Below are 17,952 nucleotides of genomic sequence, written 5' to 3'. Positions count from 1 at the left end.
GTTTTTCCCTTATTATTATTACTGAGTCTAAACCACACATTAACTAATTAATTAATTAATTAATTGATTCATCCCCTCTGTCTAGCTGACTAGGGTAAAACCCACCGTCCATTAACTGTGAAGTAGTCAAATAGCTGGATTTTATCTTTATTCTCTCTTGGCAACTTTATTTTCTTCTTCTATGCTTTTGTCTTCATGTTTGGCCGGGTTTTTGGTTTGATTTCAAACTTAATCAATATGGTTGGTTGTACTTGTGAGTGTCTGTTCAGAAGTTTGGGTTATCAAATAAGGAATTTATTATTATTATTTTTTTGAGAGAGTTTCAACCTATGGCGTTCGCTCATGATAATAGCTCTTTATTATCAGACCAAGACACATTGAATCTTATCTATTAAAAAAGTAAAATAATATATTAAAGAAAATGTTAACGAGTGCCGTTAGGGCATTGGTTAAGAATCAATTTTAAGAAAGTTTTAATATCACTTTTATGGAAAATAAAAAAAGCTATCAAAACATTAATTGTTTTTTTTTTTTCCTATAAAAACGTTCTTTAATTGGATTGTTAACCAATGCCCTACAACACTCGTTAACATAACCCATATATTAATCTTATGATAAAGAATAATCATCAAATAACTGTTACCATACGGTTGAATCCTACTTAACAAATAGTAAAAAAACAATCCTAATAAAAATTGCTTGAAAATTGTTTAATAATCTTATTAAAAAAAAAAAAAAAATCAAACAAGTCCATGGAAAAACTCAGTTTTCGGCTTAGCATCACTAAGCATCACTAGAGAGAGAGATGAAAGTGAAACCATGATGAAATTATGCTTTTATACAAAAATGTTCCCAAAAAAAAAAAAAAAAAAAAAAAAACGAAGTTTCTTCTTTCCTTCTATTTTTCTCACACGAATCATGCAAAAAGTCAAAGGAGGCTAGCCCTTGTCATTTTATCTTGAAACAACCGTGTAGACATTGGACACAACACCAATTCTCCCAAAAAAGAATAAGTAATAATATATCACCTAAATCCGCGTATATAAATATACTCAATAAGATTGAAGAATTCCATATTGTCCAAAAAGGAAGAGAAAAGTCAACAAGGTTGATAGTTGTAAAGCTCTATTCTCTCTGTCTGGTTTGGACTTTCTAAAGCAGTAGGTGAATTTGAATATTAGGCCATTTATATATATTTAGCCTATCCCTCTCAAAGTCTTTCAAACCATATATAGACCATTTCACCAATTCATCTCCTCTAAAAGTCTCATTCTTTTCTTTTTTTTGTTTCATACATATCTAGCTCCTTGCTTCATACATTTCACAACTACTACACAACTATATGCTTGTAGTTTTTGAATCTAAGAAACCAACACCAAAATTGTTTATCAGCAACAATGACTGTCAAGAAAATCACGTGGAGATCAATAATACCAACATGTTACAAGTCTGAAGTCCCTTCATCCAAGACCAAGAAAGTGTGCTCAAAACAAAATTCATTTCAACGGATTTCACTCTCCGATTTGAGTAACCCGAATTCAATTTTTTCCGAGGACCTCTCTATATCTCTTGCAGGCTCTAATTTGCATGTGTTTACGCTTATGGAGCTAAAGGTTATCACGCAGAATTTCTCTTCAACTAATTTTCTTGGTGAAGGTGGGTTCGGACCCGTGCACAAGGGGTTCATTGATGACAAACTTAGACCTGGTCTAATGGCTCAGCCCGTGGCTGTCAAGCTTTTGGACTTGGATGGCTCACAAGGCCATAGGGAGTGGTTGGTGAGTATTTTTGTACAACTTTATCTAATTATGTACCTAAATTTCCTAATTTACATTTTTGCATTATGATCATGCAGATTTAAATGAGTGTTGATTCTAGCTTTTCTTACCTTTTCTCCGACAGACAGAAGTTATTTTTCTGGGGCAGTTGAGGCATCCACACCTTGTGAAACTAATTGGATATTGTTGTGAAGAGGAACACAGACTACTCGCATATGAATATATGCCAAGAGGAAGCTTAGAGAATCACTTATTCAGAAGTATGCTGCTTTCTCATCTCTATATATAATTAAATTAACAACTTTTGATCCTTATACAATTACTTTATTCTTTTCCCTATCTGCATGGAAATTAATAGAAAAATTAATTAATGCCTATCATTTGGTTTTGCAGGATATTCGGTATCACTTCCATGGTCAACAAGAATGAAAATCGCTCTTGGAGCTGCAAAGGGCCTTGGCTTTCTTCATGAAGCCGAAAAACCTGTTATATATCGAGATTTTAAGGCCTCAAACATCTTGTTAGACTCAGTAAGCATCACTTTCTTTTTTTTTTTTTTTTTGTGATTTTTGTCTCTTGCACTTCCATGACATGGTTGTTTGGTATTATGAACTTATCTTATTGATCATTTTCTTTGCAGGATTACACAGCAAAACTCTCAGATTTTGGGCTTGCAAAGGATGGTCCTGAAGGAGATGATACACACGTTTCCACTCGTGTTATGGGCACCCAAGGCTATGCTGCTCCCGAATACGTCATGACTGGTAATTAATTTATTAGACACATTTTTTTTTTTAATTTTTTTTTTCCCGGTAATTTAATTGCCAATGCAAATGTGAAGGCATATTGACTTTCGACTTGTTCCAATTACAACTTTAATTCTCAACTTGCAAAATAATAAAGCTAAGTTATTTTGCTAAAAATATAATTAATAAATTAATATGATAATAAATATGATTGGTGCCATTTTAACAACATAACCAATAATAACTGTTTAAACCATATATTCATAATTTTTATTATTATTTTGATTTCAATTACATTTTCATAATCGGTAACATATAAGTTTGTAATACTTACATAAATAAATAAAATGTCTAAAATTAATTAACATTTTCTTAATGTTCTTTCTCAGGTCACTTAACAGCAATGAGCGACGTGTATAGTTTTGGAGTAGTACTCTTAGAGCTTCTAACAGGAAGAAGGTCAGTAGACAAAAATCGTCCTAGCAGAGAGCAAAATCTAGTAGATTGGGCAAGGCCAATGTTGAATGATTCCCGGAAACTTGGCAGAATTATGGACCCAAGATTGGAAGGACAATACTCAGAAGCCGGGGCTCGAAAGGCGGCTGCATTGGCATATCAATGCCTAAGCCACAGACCAAAGCAAAGACCATCAATGAGTACTGTGGTTGAGACTTTGGAGCCCCTTAAGGATTATAATGAGATCCCCTTTGGCCCATTTGTGTACATGGTTCCTTCTGAAAATGATTTAAATGAGGAACATGCTAAAGACTTGGAAGGACAAAAGGAATTGAAAAGAGATTCCCAAAAGAAAGAGGATGGGCACCATCATGGCCATAAGCGTCAACATAGATCATCAAAGTCACCGAAAATTCACTCACAAACCGATGTGCGCCAAAATTGTAGAGATCATTAAGGGATGCACTCTCCTTTGCACCATATGGGCAGGGCAGCATAGACCAATAGTAATGTAAAAATCATACTGTAAATGTAAATACAGGTTTGTTCAGGGTTTCCTTCATATTGCATAGTTTGTCTCTTTATTTTTTTAGTCCAAGTGTAAGTTTTTGTTTTGTTGGAGAGAAGAACTTTTTCTTTAATTGATTTTTTTTTCAAATGTGTACAGGAAGTATTGTTTTTGAATTGTATGTGAAATGAAGCAGCGTTTTAAATGTTTTTTTTTTTAATAAAATATAATAGAGGAACTTTTGTTTTCAATTGTTTGTAGTGCAATGAAGCATTTATATTTATGGTTTTATTTATAAAGAAGGTGAAGACCATTCAAAACTAGCCCACTAGATATTTAGATATGTTTATCGAAAGCAGACTTTCATCATTGATACAGCTACGCAGTTTGAATTTATGCAACGCGGATTCCTTGTTAGGTGATGAAGTGAAGTGCCACTAAGCAATTTCACTAATAATTATTATTCTTAAGCAGCCCTTCTCATGGATTTATCGTAAAATATAAATTTGAATTTGGCTTTTACTTTAAGTTTACTTTTTCATTAGATGAGACACAGACATGACACATGCCTAACTAACTAGCTGTTAGAAAGCCAAACTTGATTTACTGTCCCAAGACTTTTTATTTTTATTTTTATGTGAACAATAAGACTTGTGTATATGATTAACGAGCGGAAGTGAATTATGAGAGACAATATCTCAACTGCAGACTTATTAGGCTGTGGACATTTGATATTTTTAATGATTTTCTTTAGTGTTATTCACTACACATTTGCTTTGTCAAATTGTCCATTATTTTTTTTTTGAGAATGTAGACTAATATATTATTAAAAAATCAGCCGGGGTCGGCAAAGAGTACATCATGGAGGTGAGGTGGGATATCCTCCACCCACACCGATAAACCTCTAACATGCCTCGCATGTTTAGCTAGGTTGTGTGCCACTTTGTTACCATCTCTGCGGATATGTGTACAAGCAATACATTTACTAGTAACAAGAGTAGATTTGGCTGAATCAAGGAGGTGACCATAAGATGTCAGTGAAGGTTCTGTGCTTTGAAGGGTGTTGATAACTGCTACCGAGTCACCTTCAAGCATAAATTCCTGAAGGCCAAGTTCCTATGCGAAGGTAATTGCTCTTGCGGCCGCCATGGCTTCCACTATAACTGATGCAAACGGTAAGGGAGCTTGCTCTGACAGTGAAGCAATAGCATTCCCATGACAGTCGTGGACCACAACTCCCAATCCAGCCTTGCCCAACTCCGGAAAAATGGCGCCATCAAAATTCAGTTTGACACAATTCGCCGAAGGAGGACGCCACTGGACCCGATTCTGTGGTCTCGTTACTGCTGCATTATTAATGATGGAGCGCTGACTTTGCTGGAACGTTGAAAGGACTTGCGTTGCTTGCTGAAGGACCTGAGCTTTTGGGAAATCCACTGTGCGCACCCGAAGCTGATTTTGCCGGTACCAGATAGTCCACATCACCATCGCCATGAGGTCCACGTTTTTCCTTCTTTCGTGAGTCAGCTTGATCAGGTCTGTGATGCTTGATGTACCTAATTGGCTTCGGCCTTCAAATCCTGGAGTGCTATCCCATATTTCATCAAGTGAGGAGCAGTTCCATAGTGCATGGGCAGCTGTTTCGGCCTCCACACCGCATTGTTCACATCTGTCTTCATTAAGTATCTTCCTTCGCATTAGATTATGCTTGGCTGGAATGGCTTCTTTACAAACCCGCCACATGAAGTTCCTCACTTTATTAGGAACGTTGAGCCCCCAAATGAGATTCCACACCTCATTTTGCTGCTGTGGATTACCTGCAGAAACGAACATAGAATTTAATTTATTAAGGAACTTAGAGCCCGAGTTAACCGTGTAGTTACCTGAGGGGGTGAAGGGCCAAATAATTTTGTCCTCCACTGGAGTTCGGCTCAATGGGATACTAAGGACCATAGCAGCTTCTTCAGATGAGAACAAGCCATGGACTAAATCTGTTTCCCATTTTCTTGTACATGGATTGATGAGGTCCGAAACTCTACCATCTTCAAAACCTGGAATAATATCTGAAAGGATCCGTGGATGCTCCGGAGATGGTAGCCAAGCATCATTCCAAATACTGATATCCTCTCCACATCCCACCCTCCATCTTGCACCCTTTAGTAGGACATCTCTTCCTTTCAAAATGCTATGCCAAGCGTGTGAACCCGAGCTAGAATCTTGGGCATCCCATATACTACCGTTTGGAAAGAACTTTGTTTTAAAGACTCTATAAAATAAAGAATCCTTATTATGAAGTAATCTCCATGCTTGCTTAGCCAAAAGAACATCATTGAAGTTGGCGAGGTCTTTGAACCCCATTCCACCTTCTTTTTTTGGAAGGCAAAGAGTGTCCCATTTCACCCAGTGAACTTTCCTACGGTCTCCTCTTTGTCCCCACCAAAACCTTTTAATTAGACTCTCAATTTTTGAACAAAGCCCTAGAGGGAGTTTGAAGCAGCTCATGGTGTATGTTGGAATAGCTTGAACTACTGCTTTAATCAATATTTCTCTCCCAGCTTGTGAAAGGAGTTTCTCTTTCCACCCTTGCAATTTTTTCCAAACCCGTTCCTTTATATAATTAAAGCTTGCTTTTTTGTTTCTGCCCACCAGCGAAGGTAAACCAAGGTATTCCTCATACTGAATAATTTCTGGAACTTCCAATGCCACCTTAATTTGATTTCTAGATTCAGCCTTTGTGGATTTACTGAAGAAGATCGTCGTCTTACTACGATTAATCTGTTGACCTGAGCACTTCCCATAGACATCCAGTATGTTCAGAACTCTTTGGCATTCCTCGATGGTGGCCCTGCAAAACAATAAACTATCATCTGCAAACAAAAGGTGGGTTAGACGTGGACTATTCCTACAAAGAGAATAGCCTTTGATATGTCCTTGGTTGGCTGCTTTGTTGAGTAACCCATTGAGACCTTCAGTACAAAGTAAGAAAAGAAACGGGGAAAGGGGATCGCCTTGTCTGATGCCTCTTGTTGGTGTGATCATGCCTTTAGGTTCCCCATTCACCAATAATGAATAGGTCACTGTTTTGACACATAACATCATAAGTTTGATCCAGTGATCTGTGAATCCCAATTTTTCCATGACTGATTGTAAATATGCCCATTCGACTCTGTCATAAGCTTTGCTCATATCCAGCTTGATTGCCATGAATCCTTCCTTTCCTGTGTGTCTTTGCATACTGTGTAAAGACTCAAAAGCTACCAAAATATTGTCAGAAATAAGACGACTTTTAGTGAAAGCACTCTGATTTTCTGTAATAATATTTGGCAAAATTTTCTTAAGTCTATTTGCTAGAACTTTAGAGAAAATTTTATACAAAGTATTGCACAAACTAATAGGTCAAAATTTAGATGCAAATTCAGGATTTTTCTTTTTAGGGATAAGTGTAATGAAAGTGTGATTCAGGTGATCAGGTAAAGAGACAGAATTAAGATAATGCAACACAGTATTTGATATATCATCACCAACTAAATTCCAATAGTGTTGATAAAAGAGAGGAGGCATACCGTCTGGCCCAGGGGCCTTAAGTGGGGCCATTTGATTAATGGCTTGCTTTACCTCAGAAAGGGTGAACTCAGAAGTTAATTTCGCATTCATCTCCTCAGTAATCACTGTCTGGATGGAATCAGTAGCCGAGGAGCAAAATTGCTGGTTTTCAGAACTGAGAAGAGACTGATAATAATGCACTAGACATTCAGCTATCTCTTCATTATCCTCAATCACACGACCTTCACTATCCTTCAGCCTCTTGATTAAATTTTTCCTCTTTCTTTGTGAAGCTTGGCTGTGAAAGTACTTTGAGTTTCTATCTCCAAACTTTGCCCACATGACTTTGGATCTCTGAAACCAGAGTCTATTCTCTTTGTCCACCAACTCAACTATATCCTTCTTCAAGTCTCTGACCTGTTGGTTATTCCCCGATCTCATGGCAACTTTTTCAGCCTCTTTTAATTCCTTTCTCTTTTGTCTTAACACTAGCTTGACATTGCCAAAACAATCTCGGTTCCAAGCTTTCAACTCTTTTCCGCATTTCTCTATTTTGCGGATGACATGATCGTGAACCTCTCCATCTTCCCTTGATAACCACACCGCTTCTACAATATCTGAACAACCACGATCCGAGAGCCACATTTCTTCAAACCTGAATGGTTTAGAAAAGGAAGGAATAACCAAATCATCTAGTGTAATCCACAGTGGAGAGTGATCTGAGGAATCTGAGTGTAAGTGTTGGACTTTGGTTCCTGAAAATTTCATGAACCACTCATGGTTGGCCAACCCTCGGTCTAGTCTCTCCCACAGTGAGTGGCCATCAGAAAAATGTTTTCTCCATGTGAAACGATCACCCACGTACCCAAGGTCCAGAAAACCACACTCATCAATGACATCCCTAAAGAGTTGCATCTGATTTTGGCTTCGATTATTACCTCCCAATTTTTCAAAGTGTCTTGTGATTTCATTGAAATCTCCAGCGCACAGCCAAGGGAGGTTGTGTTTAGTATTGAGTAACCGAAGTTTGTTCCATGCTTCAATTCTCCTGTGAGTTACTGGCTCTCTATAAAAACCTGTGAACCTCCATGCTTCATCACTTCCTTTATCTATTATGGAGTCAATGTGGTACTTAGAAAAGGAATCCACATGGACATCAATGGAATTCTTCCAGTATAGGGCTAAACCCCCACCACCACGAAAATTTCTTTCCACGAAGAACAAATTGTCGAACTTGATATTTCTTTGAATTTCTTTTAGCCTAGCTTCATCCGCCCATGTTTCGGCTAAAAACACAACGGAGGGATCTTTTGCCTGAATCACTACTTCAAGCTCCTTTCCTGTACGCAGGTTCCCAAGCCCACGACAGTTCCATACTAAGAAACTCATTGTGCTTGGCGGGACTGCTAAGCAGCCTTCACCATTGAATTTTGTTGACAATCTTCCATTGAAACCTGTAATTTCTTGGAGGGTAACTCAGGAAGAATTTCCATTTCCTCTTCTCTATTTCTTTTGGTGACCGAAGGTCCTTGCTTTATTGCCGCTTCCATATTGTTGTCACGGGCCAACCTTTTCCAAGTGCGGGCTGTTTTATTTGCTGGAGGGGGTAAACTGTCTGTCACGTGAGTTGCATGCTCTTGAATGATTTGATTGGGGGCAATATGGAAGGGAGATAACGTGGCTATATTTGTGGCTGAGTCATGAGAGGCAATATTTGATTTGGGTTCGACGATATTTAGTGAGTCATGTAGGGTAGCATTTAGGATGGGATCCACATTCTTTGCTGAGTCATGCGGTGTGGTAGTTATTTTGAAGCTCACGTTACTTGCTCGGCTGTCTAGTGCAACGTCTACTTCCTGAACCTCATTTATTTCGGTGCCTTTATTGCGGGATTCTGGCGTGATTTGCGCCTCTGTTTCAGCTGTTTCCATATCTGAAACGTTCATCCGATTAGCCTCCTCCGCTTCGCCGGCATCAGGCCTTGCCGTTTTCCTTTCCGTTGTCCTGTGTGCCGTCTCAGTTTGTACTTTGGACTGGTTTGTGGTTCCCCCCAAACCATCACCCATACCAGCGACCACCGTGAATAGGACTTTCCCCGGGTTGAAAGGCATTGCTCTCAGCCATGTGCCGTACTCGTGAGGTTCAGTATTTCTTGTGTCCTTCCTTGCGAGCCCGATGTCGCAATCCTTTCCGTCATGCGATATGAGACCGCACCAGTAGCAGAAGTTTGGTAATTTTTCTTACTTAAAAGAGATCCAAATCTCTTCCTCATCATCCAGTGCAACTCGACGACCTCGGCAGAGAGGTTTTGAGACATCAATCTCCACATGAACCCGTAAGAAATCGCCTCCCACCAACTCATTAAGATTCTCGCATGGAAGCACCTGACCAAGAGTTTCTCCTATTTTGATTACCATCTCTGGATCCAACATACGTATTGGCAGACCGTATATTTGCACCCAGAACTTCAATTTCGTGAACCTTAGATATCTCGTTGGTTTTGACCCATCGAACCACTGGAGAAGGACTGCATGTTTGTCGAATGTCCAGGGTTCGTTGGCTAGAACGCGTTTTGCATCTGCTTCAAGTTCGAAAGCAAATAGAAGAACGTGATCTCCCGCTTCGCGCACTTTAAATTCCTTTTTTGCTCTCCATAGAGGTTTGAAAGTGCGACCAATAGCTTCCACGTTAAGAGCTCTTTTGGTAAGGAACTTGGCCGCCAATATGTACTCCTTGTGTCTTGAATTTTTGGATCCTGAAAGACTTAGTTTGGCGTCTTCTTCCTCTGTCAAAGATAATTTCTTCCATGAGGTAATACGGTTTTGAGAAAAAGGGGCGAAAGAAATAGACCACTCGTATGGAGGACGGAGGTCAGAGGGACCCTACTGCTATGGAAGTTTAACAGAGGGGAGGGAATATCATTCCTAGGAAGATAATGGAAATTCTACGCTCTAGTATCTCAAAGAGAAGCTAGGGCGAGAACCTTTTCTCTAAGACTATAAAATTGAAGTTGGACAACATAGGAGTATATGGAAAAATCTAATAAAGGATTAGACTTGGTTTTAAGAATCACTTTAAATTCAAGTCTGGTATTTAAGTCTGCATATCAGGTAAGCAGACTTATTCGGATGCAAATCCCACATGTTAGTCTCACATGTGTCGCATAAGACAAGCACATTAGATGTCTTCTCCACCCGGATCTTGTAGCACATGGTGCACTCCTCTAAAGATATAGGTGCAATCCTAGTAATTCAAGAGAAGGGGGGTGGATGAGACAGGATAAAGTTTAACTTCAAACATGTTTAGAGTTGTCTTTTCCAACCATTATGTGACAAATTATAAGACTATTCATATATGTTATTTAATAAGATACATTATGATGTGAATCAGAATAATTGAAAAGATGATATAGTCAATTCAAGGTGACTAGCCTCCTAAAATTGAGAGGGAGAATAAACTTTTTGGGTTAATCATCCAGGGTCATAACATTTCCTCCCATTTTAAGATGAATCTTGTCCTCAAGATTTCAAGACATAGAAATTGACACTTGCTCACACTGTATCTTTCTCCCTAGATTGAAGAAAACTTGACCTTAAATTTTGAAGTATTGAATAATTAGAATTCTGACATTGGATACTTACACCAATTCTTTAAAGACTTTTGTGAGCACTAGGAACAGGATAGCCTCGCTTCCAACATCCTTGGACTCATCAACAAACTCATTGTGTGGAATTGAGGCAAATTTATAGTAAGGACACCCTCCAACATAATACTCTCTTGAATTGTTGGTGATTCTTGAAGTACGTCATCATGATTCTCCAAAATTTCAAGGGATCATTGAACTTTTGGTTGTTCTTGGATCTCAAAATTTTCATTAGACTCTTAATAGGTTGGTTGTTTCTTGAAAATCTTTGACATTTAATCTCACAAATCTTGCATCCTTGCCATTCTTTTTGGACATGTTCTTGAGTATCTCTAACATCAGTTAACATTCTTTCCAAACTCTCCATTCTTTGCTTTTCGGGATTGATGCTCTGATATTGGTTAAACATGATGAGTTTCGAGTTTTGTGTGGAAACTTATTCTTCAAAGGGTTTTTCTTTTTTTCTTTTTTCTTTTTCTTTCTTTTTTTTTTCTTTTTTTTTTTTTTTGTGTGTTTTGGCAAGTGGGCTGGACTGAGTGACGTTTTGGGCTAAAGATTGGTCTTTTATATATAAATTTTATTTAAAAAAAAAAAAAAAAACTGAGTTTGAATTAAGACCCAAACGATGTGTTAAATAAATTGTTATTTGAATTATTTGAGCTTTTTGAATTTAGGGTTAATGATAAGAGTCATCTCAATTAGGCTTGCTCATTCTCCAAAAAAAAAAATTCTCAATAAGGCTTGCTGGCATATTTTTAGTAGTGATTGACTGATAGCCACTCTCCGTTCGTTGTTTCCAAATGCAATTGCTATCATTACTCATTAGCCTTATTTTCTATTGTAGTATTTAATTGTGTAAGATGAATAATAAAAATCAAACAGAAACTAAATTTAAAAAGTCTATTATCTTCCAATTATCTCAATTCACATCATATCACATGTTGCCCGTTAATACCTAGTTTTATGTCAATATTTTTGCCAACTTTATAGGTTGTGTGGTCAACTTTATGGAGAGAGAAAAATTAATAAAGAGACCAAAATACTCTTTTTCACATCTCTCACCAACTCAAGCCTCTAGTCATATTCCTGTCGTTTATTTTAAAAAAAATAAACCAAAGCAAAATTTGAAAATTCAAGCGTCTCTCACAAGAAAACAACACCAAACCTCTTACACCAACAAAAAAACTAAAATCACAATCCTCTCGTCGGAAACAACCAACATCAGTGCATCCAAAAAAAACTCGTCTCACAGGAACATAACCAACATAAGTGCATTAAAAAAAAAAAAAAAAAAAAAAAAAAAAAAAAAAAAAAACAATCTCACAGGAAACTATCAACATTAGTACATCCAAGAAAAATAATCCATCAGAACACGAGTTTTCCAATATATATATATATGAGAAGTGCCTGGGATGCCGCCAAAATCAGTGGCAACGTGGTGGTGCCACTTTAAAGGGAGGGACTTGTACTTTTTCCTCATGAATTTTGTAAGAGAGAGAGGGAAGAGAAACATAGCACTTACAAAATCGGTAACGTGAAGAAGAAGATCAATCATTGAGGAAAATTATACAAAGAAGAAGATGAAGTAAGAAATTAGAGTAAGCACAATAAAAGGAAAAAAAAAAATTGTCTTTATAATACCTTATGCCTTTGACTAGTTTCATCTTTATAATGCTGTAGCACAAATTCAATATCGTTTTCTTGAAGCACCAAAATTGTGTTGTTCTCCCAAACTCCTCTTAAAAAATCTTGAAAGCATGAGGCGTCAAAACATTATATGTTTGGTCTTCTAACAGTGACATTGATCTTAAAGAAGAACTTCTATATGTCTCCAACATTGTATCATGTGATTGTGTTTGCTCAATATCTTCAATGGCAAGATCAACCTAAAATTCCAAATAGTAAAATAAATTAAAAACTTTTGTATGATACATGAAGACTAAAAATAAATATTAAAACTATACAATAAAAGAAATCAATGGTAAATAATGACTTACTTATTTGATGAGTTGGATCAAGTTTGTATGAAAACTAACAAACTATTTAATAAATGCATTTATACTTTCCAATCTTCCGATTGTTATCATTCCACCAAAAAAAAAAAAAAAAAGTGTCCACGAAGGTAATATGGTACACAAAAGTGCCTTTTTTTTTAGCCAAAAGTGTTTGATTTGATATAAACCAATTACATACTCTTAACTTATATAACTTATAGAATTTCATGCACCAATTTGAATATTGATTACGAAGAATTGATGTAAACCAACCGCTAAATTTAGGTAATTCATTCCAATCAATTATTTCCTCTCCATAAGTATTATTATTTTTTCCATTATTTGGTAGCTCACTTAATTTAATACAATTCTTTGAAACATTCCATGAACCTCACTTGCAATCAAATCATCATCAAGTTGTGATATATTAAAACAATATTTAAAAAAAAAAATCAACATCATATTATATGATAAATGAATTATATATTACGAATAAAATGAAAATAATAATACCTTCTTGAGACAATTCATTTAAGTCAAAACAATTCATTGGAACAAATTGATGAGTCTAACTTGCAACTTCAACTACATTGTCATTCATTCGTGCTATATTAAAAACAAGAGTTTAAAAAATAAACATCATATTCTATGATAAATGAAATATAAATTTACAAATAAAATAAAATTATAATACCTTCTTGAAGGGGTTCATTTAAGTCAAAACAATTTTTTGGAGTAAAGTATTGACTTTCACTTGCAACTATATTCTCATCCATTGCTGCTATAGCATACATGTATTAAAAATAAAAATTAACATCATATTAATTTTAGCCTATTTTAAAAAAATAACTATGAATTAAATAAAATATAGTAATGTCACCTTGTTCAATAATTCCTCAATCCTTCATTGGCATTTCTTCATGTCTTGTTCTCTTTAATATTGGTAAAGGGGAAGAAATGGAGTTTAATATTGGTAAAGTGAAAGAAATTAGATAGTAAAATATTGGTAAAATAAGACTTAGTTGGAAATAAAAAATGAAATGGAGTTAAATGTATTAATAGGGCAATTTTGTCCAAAGAATAAAAATTCTCCTTGCCAGCCTTACCTTTCTTTTTCCTTTTACTTATCCAATTTTTTTATTAAGTGTTACCCACATTATTTTAACGGTTTAGTCTTAACAAGCACCTAACATTTGCCTTAAAAAAAAATTATGCAATTAAAACGATGTATGAAATTATCATTTTTAATTACATGAGATTATTCCAAACATAGTTGGAGCGAAATTTCTATCAAAATAAATAAATAAATAATTGGAGCGAAACTTTTTATAAAGGAAAGTAGTTGCTATTGTGAGTTTGTCTCACACGGGTAGAGACAACAAAATCCCACAAATCCAAATCCAACGGCTAAAAGAGACTCCGGCCTTTCCCTTATAAAAACTTGTTTGTTTGTTTACGCCCACTTGCTAAATCTGTTCACAACTCACTCACTCTTGCTGTTTATCTGCCCCCCTCGTCCCTGGAACCTCACGTTGGTTTCCTCAGCTACAACTCCAATGGCCACTTTGTCCGCTACTTCTGTTAGCTTTGGAGCTTCTCTAAAGCCCTGCTTCAACAATAACTGGGTATATTTACTTTCATATGTTCATTTACATATTAAACTCTTTATGTGTATATCTCAGATCTGTTCACTTGTTGAGGTTTTTTATTGCTTATGGTTTTTGTTCCCTAAAGATATCCAAAACTAATTTCCATTTTATAGCGTGGAATGAATATGGTAAATCATGTGTACTTTTGAATTTGAATAAGATGTTTTTTTTTTCTCCTCTCTGAGTGGGGATTAATTGATTTTGGTTAATAAGCTCCGTCTCACACGAGACATCTCTCATTCCGTCATTCGGTTCAGCTTTTACGTGCACCTTTTTAAAATCTCATTTTTTTCTCATTTTTTCAAAATATATTTTTAGCAAAAAATTAAATAAAGAGATGTCAAACAGACATGTCTCATTTTAGGTATCGGTTCAAAATCTACTTAGTGCATGTCTAACTTGCCACTAAAAAAAAAAAAAAAAAAAGAATTGAATGCCTTAGAGCATCCACAATAAGACTTTTAAAAGTAAAAATGTCAAATTTTAGCATCTCATTCTAAAAAAAGACACCCTACAACAAAGATGCTATTTCTATAAATTTTGGCATATGAGCTACAGTAATTTACTGTAGCTCAAATCTTATAAGAAAAAATATTATTATATTCCTTAGATAAGTGGCGTTGCTTTTAATGTTTGTAGATGTAGTTTTTTATTATTATTTTAATAAGTTGTTTATATCATTTTAAATAAAGTGATAAAAATTATAATTTTTGATGTAGAGTGTATTGTAAAATAAAGTATTAAAATTGATAAAGTAATCTTTTAACATGTTAAATGCTAAAAATTTTTCCATTAAAAAAAAATGCTAAAAATTTTGAAAACTTTTATAGGAATGCTCTGAGTGCAGGAGAGGTGGTCTTATTTTTTAGTAGTGGTCACTGCTCATGGTTAGAATAATGATAAAGTAAAAATTTACTATTTCTTAAAAATCTTATGGTTTTGGGAGAATCAATAATTCATAAATCTTTCATTTAGAATACAGGACAAAGCACTTCAAATTAGGGAGTTTTAATAAATAAAAGAGAATGAGATGAATTGCCATTTACAATTTGCAAAATTTGGACATCTAAAAAATGCTGTTTTTGCAGAAGACTGATGGGACTTCAGCACTGAACATGGTTAGAGTAGTTTGGACCAAGAAAGTTTACCCTTCTTTGAGGACCTCGAGGTTCAATGTTTGCTGTGCGGTATTTCACTTTCCCTGTATACTTTTGATTTTTTTTTTTTTAATAAACATGCGTATCTACCAAACAATCTTTTGGAAATTATGAATGTGACAGGCCAAGCCGGAGACAGTACAGAAAGTTTGTGAGATAGTGAAGAAACAGCTAGCATTGTCTGATGAGACTGAACTCACCCCAGAGTCCAAGTTCGCTGCTCTTGGTGCTGATTCTCTTGATACGGTATAAGTCAATTCAGCACTTTAGTTTTTGCTTGACTTTGACTCTACTTATTTGGTACAAGCTTATTTAACAGCTTTTTTTATAACGGGGTTGTTTGTACAATTTGTACTTGCACTCTTGCAGGTTTGACGGGCAGAGCACTAGTCTTAGTTTTTGATTGACTTAGACTTGATATCAGTTTTTTTAAGAATTAAGCTGTGCCACAATCCGTGGCACAACACAATTTGCCCATGTCATCATCACCTTTTTACCAATCACAAGCCATCACTTGTGCTTGTGACACCAGCGTTACTCTTATTTTAATCAACTTGATAGGATGATTGACAGACAAAACTACTAATGCAGGTGGAAATAGTAATGGGTTTGGAGGAAGAATTTGATATCAGCGTTGAGGAGGAAAGCTCTCAGAACATAACAACAGTCCAAGAAGCAGCTGATTTAATAGAGAAGCTTGTTCAGAAGAAAGAAGGCTGAAGCTTAGAGAAAAAAGCTAGTTGACTAAGGTGTTAACAGTTTTGTTACTTTTGAGTCAATATCATGTTAAGAATTTGGTCTATTTTGGTTTTTGTCTAAATTGTTCAGATGTTTAATTTAAATAGCTGTCCCCTCTTATCAGTCTCAGAATTAGAACTGATATTGTTTTGAATTTAATTGCATTGTCTTTGAATTTAACTGCATTGTTTTTGATGAATTGAGCATCCAAAGAGTAATCTCTTTCCCTGTCTAATAAGTCTAGAGGCACGCCAAAGTGGTGGGCCCATGTAAGAATCAATAAACTACAAACTCAAGCGGGGTGAAATTTTATTATGAAAACAGTTGTGGCGGTGTGGTGCTGGTAGTACTGTGGTAGTATGGTAGCTGTGATAATGCTGGTTGTTGAAAGTCGGTGCGAAATATAATTGAGACTTAATGTGGAAGATTTTTAGATTTAGATGTGCAAAATTTGGTCCTTGCGTTATTAGACATTGACAGATGCAAGTGCTCTTTATATTGTAGTATTTGTTAAATATAAAAATAAAATACACACAAGGCCAGGACTAGGATTCGAAGTTGAGGGGGACAAATATAATTTTTTTGAGAATGGCAAATATAATTTTCCATGGACATATTTTTTAAAATCTTAAATATATACCTATTATTTAATATTTTAAAAAAAATTTTGGGGTTGTATATGGTTCCGTCCTTGAATACACACCATCCACCATCTAATTGCTATGTCCATTTGGTTGGAAAGATTTTAGGGTGGATGGATAATGGAGAAGCGAAATGTAGAGAGAAAATTGATTTTAAAAGTGTTTGGTTTGAGAGAATGGGAGGATGGAAAATTGGTAGAGTTCAAGTATTTTCTCCCGGTCCACCAAAATGTTTTAATCTCAAATTGGAGCGAAAATTGAAGAGAAAACCAGCACAAAATATTCAAAATAAAAAGCCACCTTTGTGCATAGTTCAAAGTTCAAACCACGCAAGAGCCCCTCTGCAATGTTTCTTTTTTGGGCTTCTAATTTTTTGAGTTCGAATTTGGTAGGAATGGGGTGTAAAACTCATGTTTTACATCATCCAATAAAAGATTGTTACATCAGCATTTTACTTAAAATTCAATACACTCTACCACGCCTAATAACATCTCAATAAACTCCTAATTTGGTTGGATTTATATATGGAAATTAGAAATTTAAAATTGATTGGGTGTGGTTATGTAAAACATGAATTTTACACCACATCCTTACAAAATTTAATCTTTTTTTTTCTTTGGTTTTTTTGTCTCTTCTGTTACTCATTTTTTTTATTGTCAATTTCCTTTGCTCTTTTACTTATCTTTCTTTGGTTTTTGTCTTTTCCAGGTGCTTCTCATTCTTTTTTCTTTTTTCTTTTTTCAATTTGTTTTGGTTTTCTTTTTTTGGTTCAACCATTTTTTTGTCTAATTTGTTACTTTTATTTTATTTTTATCTAATAAGGCATGAGAGTAAATTTGTATAAATTACATTTTTTATCCTCTCATTTTTCTTTTTAACCAAACAAAAGAGATTTTTATCTTTCTACTTTTTCATCACTCTAACAAAACACAAATGAAGAAAAACTAAAAAAAAAATTTATTCCACATTTCCATTCTCCCACCATATTCTATCCATAAAAAATTTGGAAGCAATGAAAAAGTCAGATGATAGAAGAGATTTTAGCTTTCTCTCAATGTGTTTGGTTAGGAAGGTGGAAAAGTGAAAAGATGTAAAACTC

At 35.4% G+C, this 17,952-nt stretch overlaps 2 protein-coding genes across 3 annotated transcripts; both read left to right on the top strand.

The window, feature by feature from the left end:
- The first annotated feature begins 1,211 nt into the window (after positions 1–1,211).
- Positions 1,212–3,693, top strand: LOC111993006 (serine/threonine-protein kinase RIPK). Its single transcript, XM_024024854.2, has 5 exons — positions 1,212–1,778; positions 1,903–2,038; positions 2,172–2,308; positions 2,419–2,542; positions 2,914–3,693. Exons 1-5 carry the CDS (start codon positions 1,398–1,400, stop codon positions 3,435–3,437), a joined length of 1,302 nt encoding a protein of 433 aa, XP_023880622.1. The 5' UTR covers positions 1,212–1,397; the 3' UTR covers positions 3,438–3,693.
- Positions 3,694–14,032: 10,339 nt separating this feature from the next.
- LOC111988762 (acyl carrier protein 1, chloroplastic) lies at positions 14,033–16,392 on the top strand. Of its 2 annotated transcripts, none has more exons than XM_024020551.2 (4): positions 14,033–14,293; positions 15,409–15,504; positions 15,598–15,720; positions 16,066–16,392. In XM_024020551.2, exons 1-4 carry the CDS (start codon positions 14,225–14,227, stop codon positions 16,192–16,194), a joined length of 417 nt encoding a protein of 138 aa, XP_023876319.1. In that variant the 5' UTR covers positions 14,033–14,224; the 3' UTR covers positions 16,195–16,392. The 2 variants fall into 2 exon arrangements, with proteins under 2 accessions (XP_023876319.1, XP_023876318.1); XM_024020550.2 differs by having other exon boundaries at positions 15,406–15,504.
- The last annotated feature ends 1,560 nt before the right edge of the window (positions 16,393–17,952 follow it).

This window comes from Quercus suber, unplaced genomic scaffold (genome assembly GCF_002906115.3).
Source record: "Quercus suber isolate HL8 unplaced genomic scaffold, Cork oak 2.0 scaffold_30, whole genome shotgun sequence".
Taxonomy (NCBI): domain Eukaryota; kingdom Viridiplantae; phylum Streptophyta; class Magnoliopsida; order Fagales; family Fagaceae; genus Quercus; species Quercus suber.
Note: the sequence above shows the minus strand (reverse complement) of the source record. Positions and strands in the feature narration are given on the sequence as shown.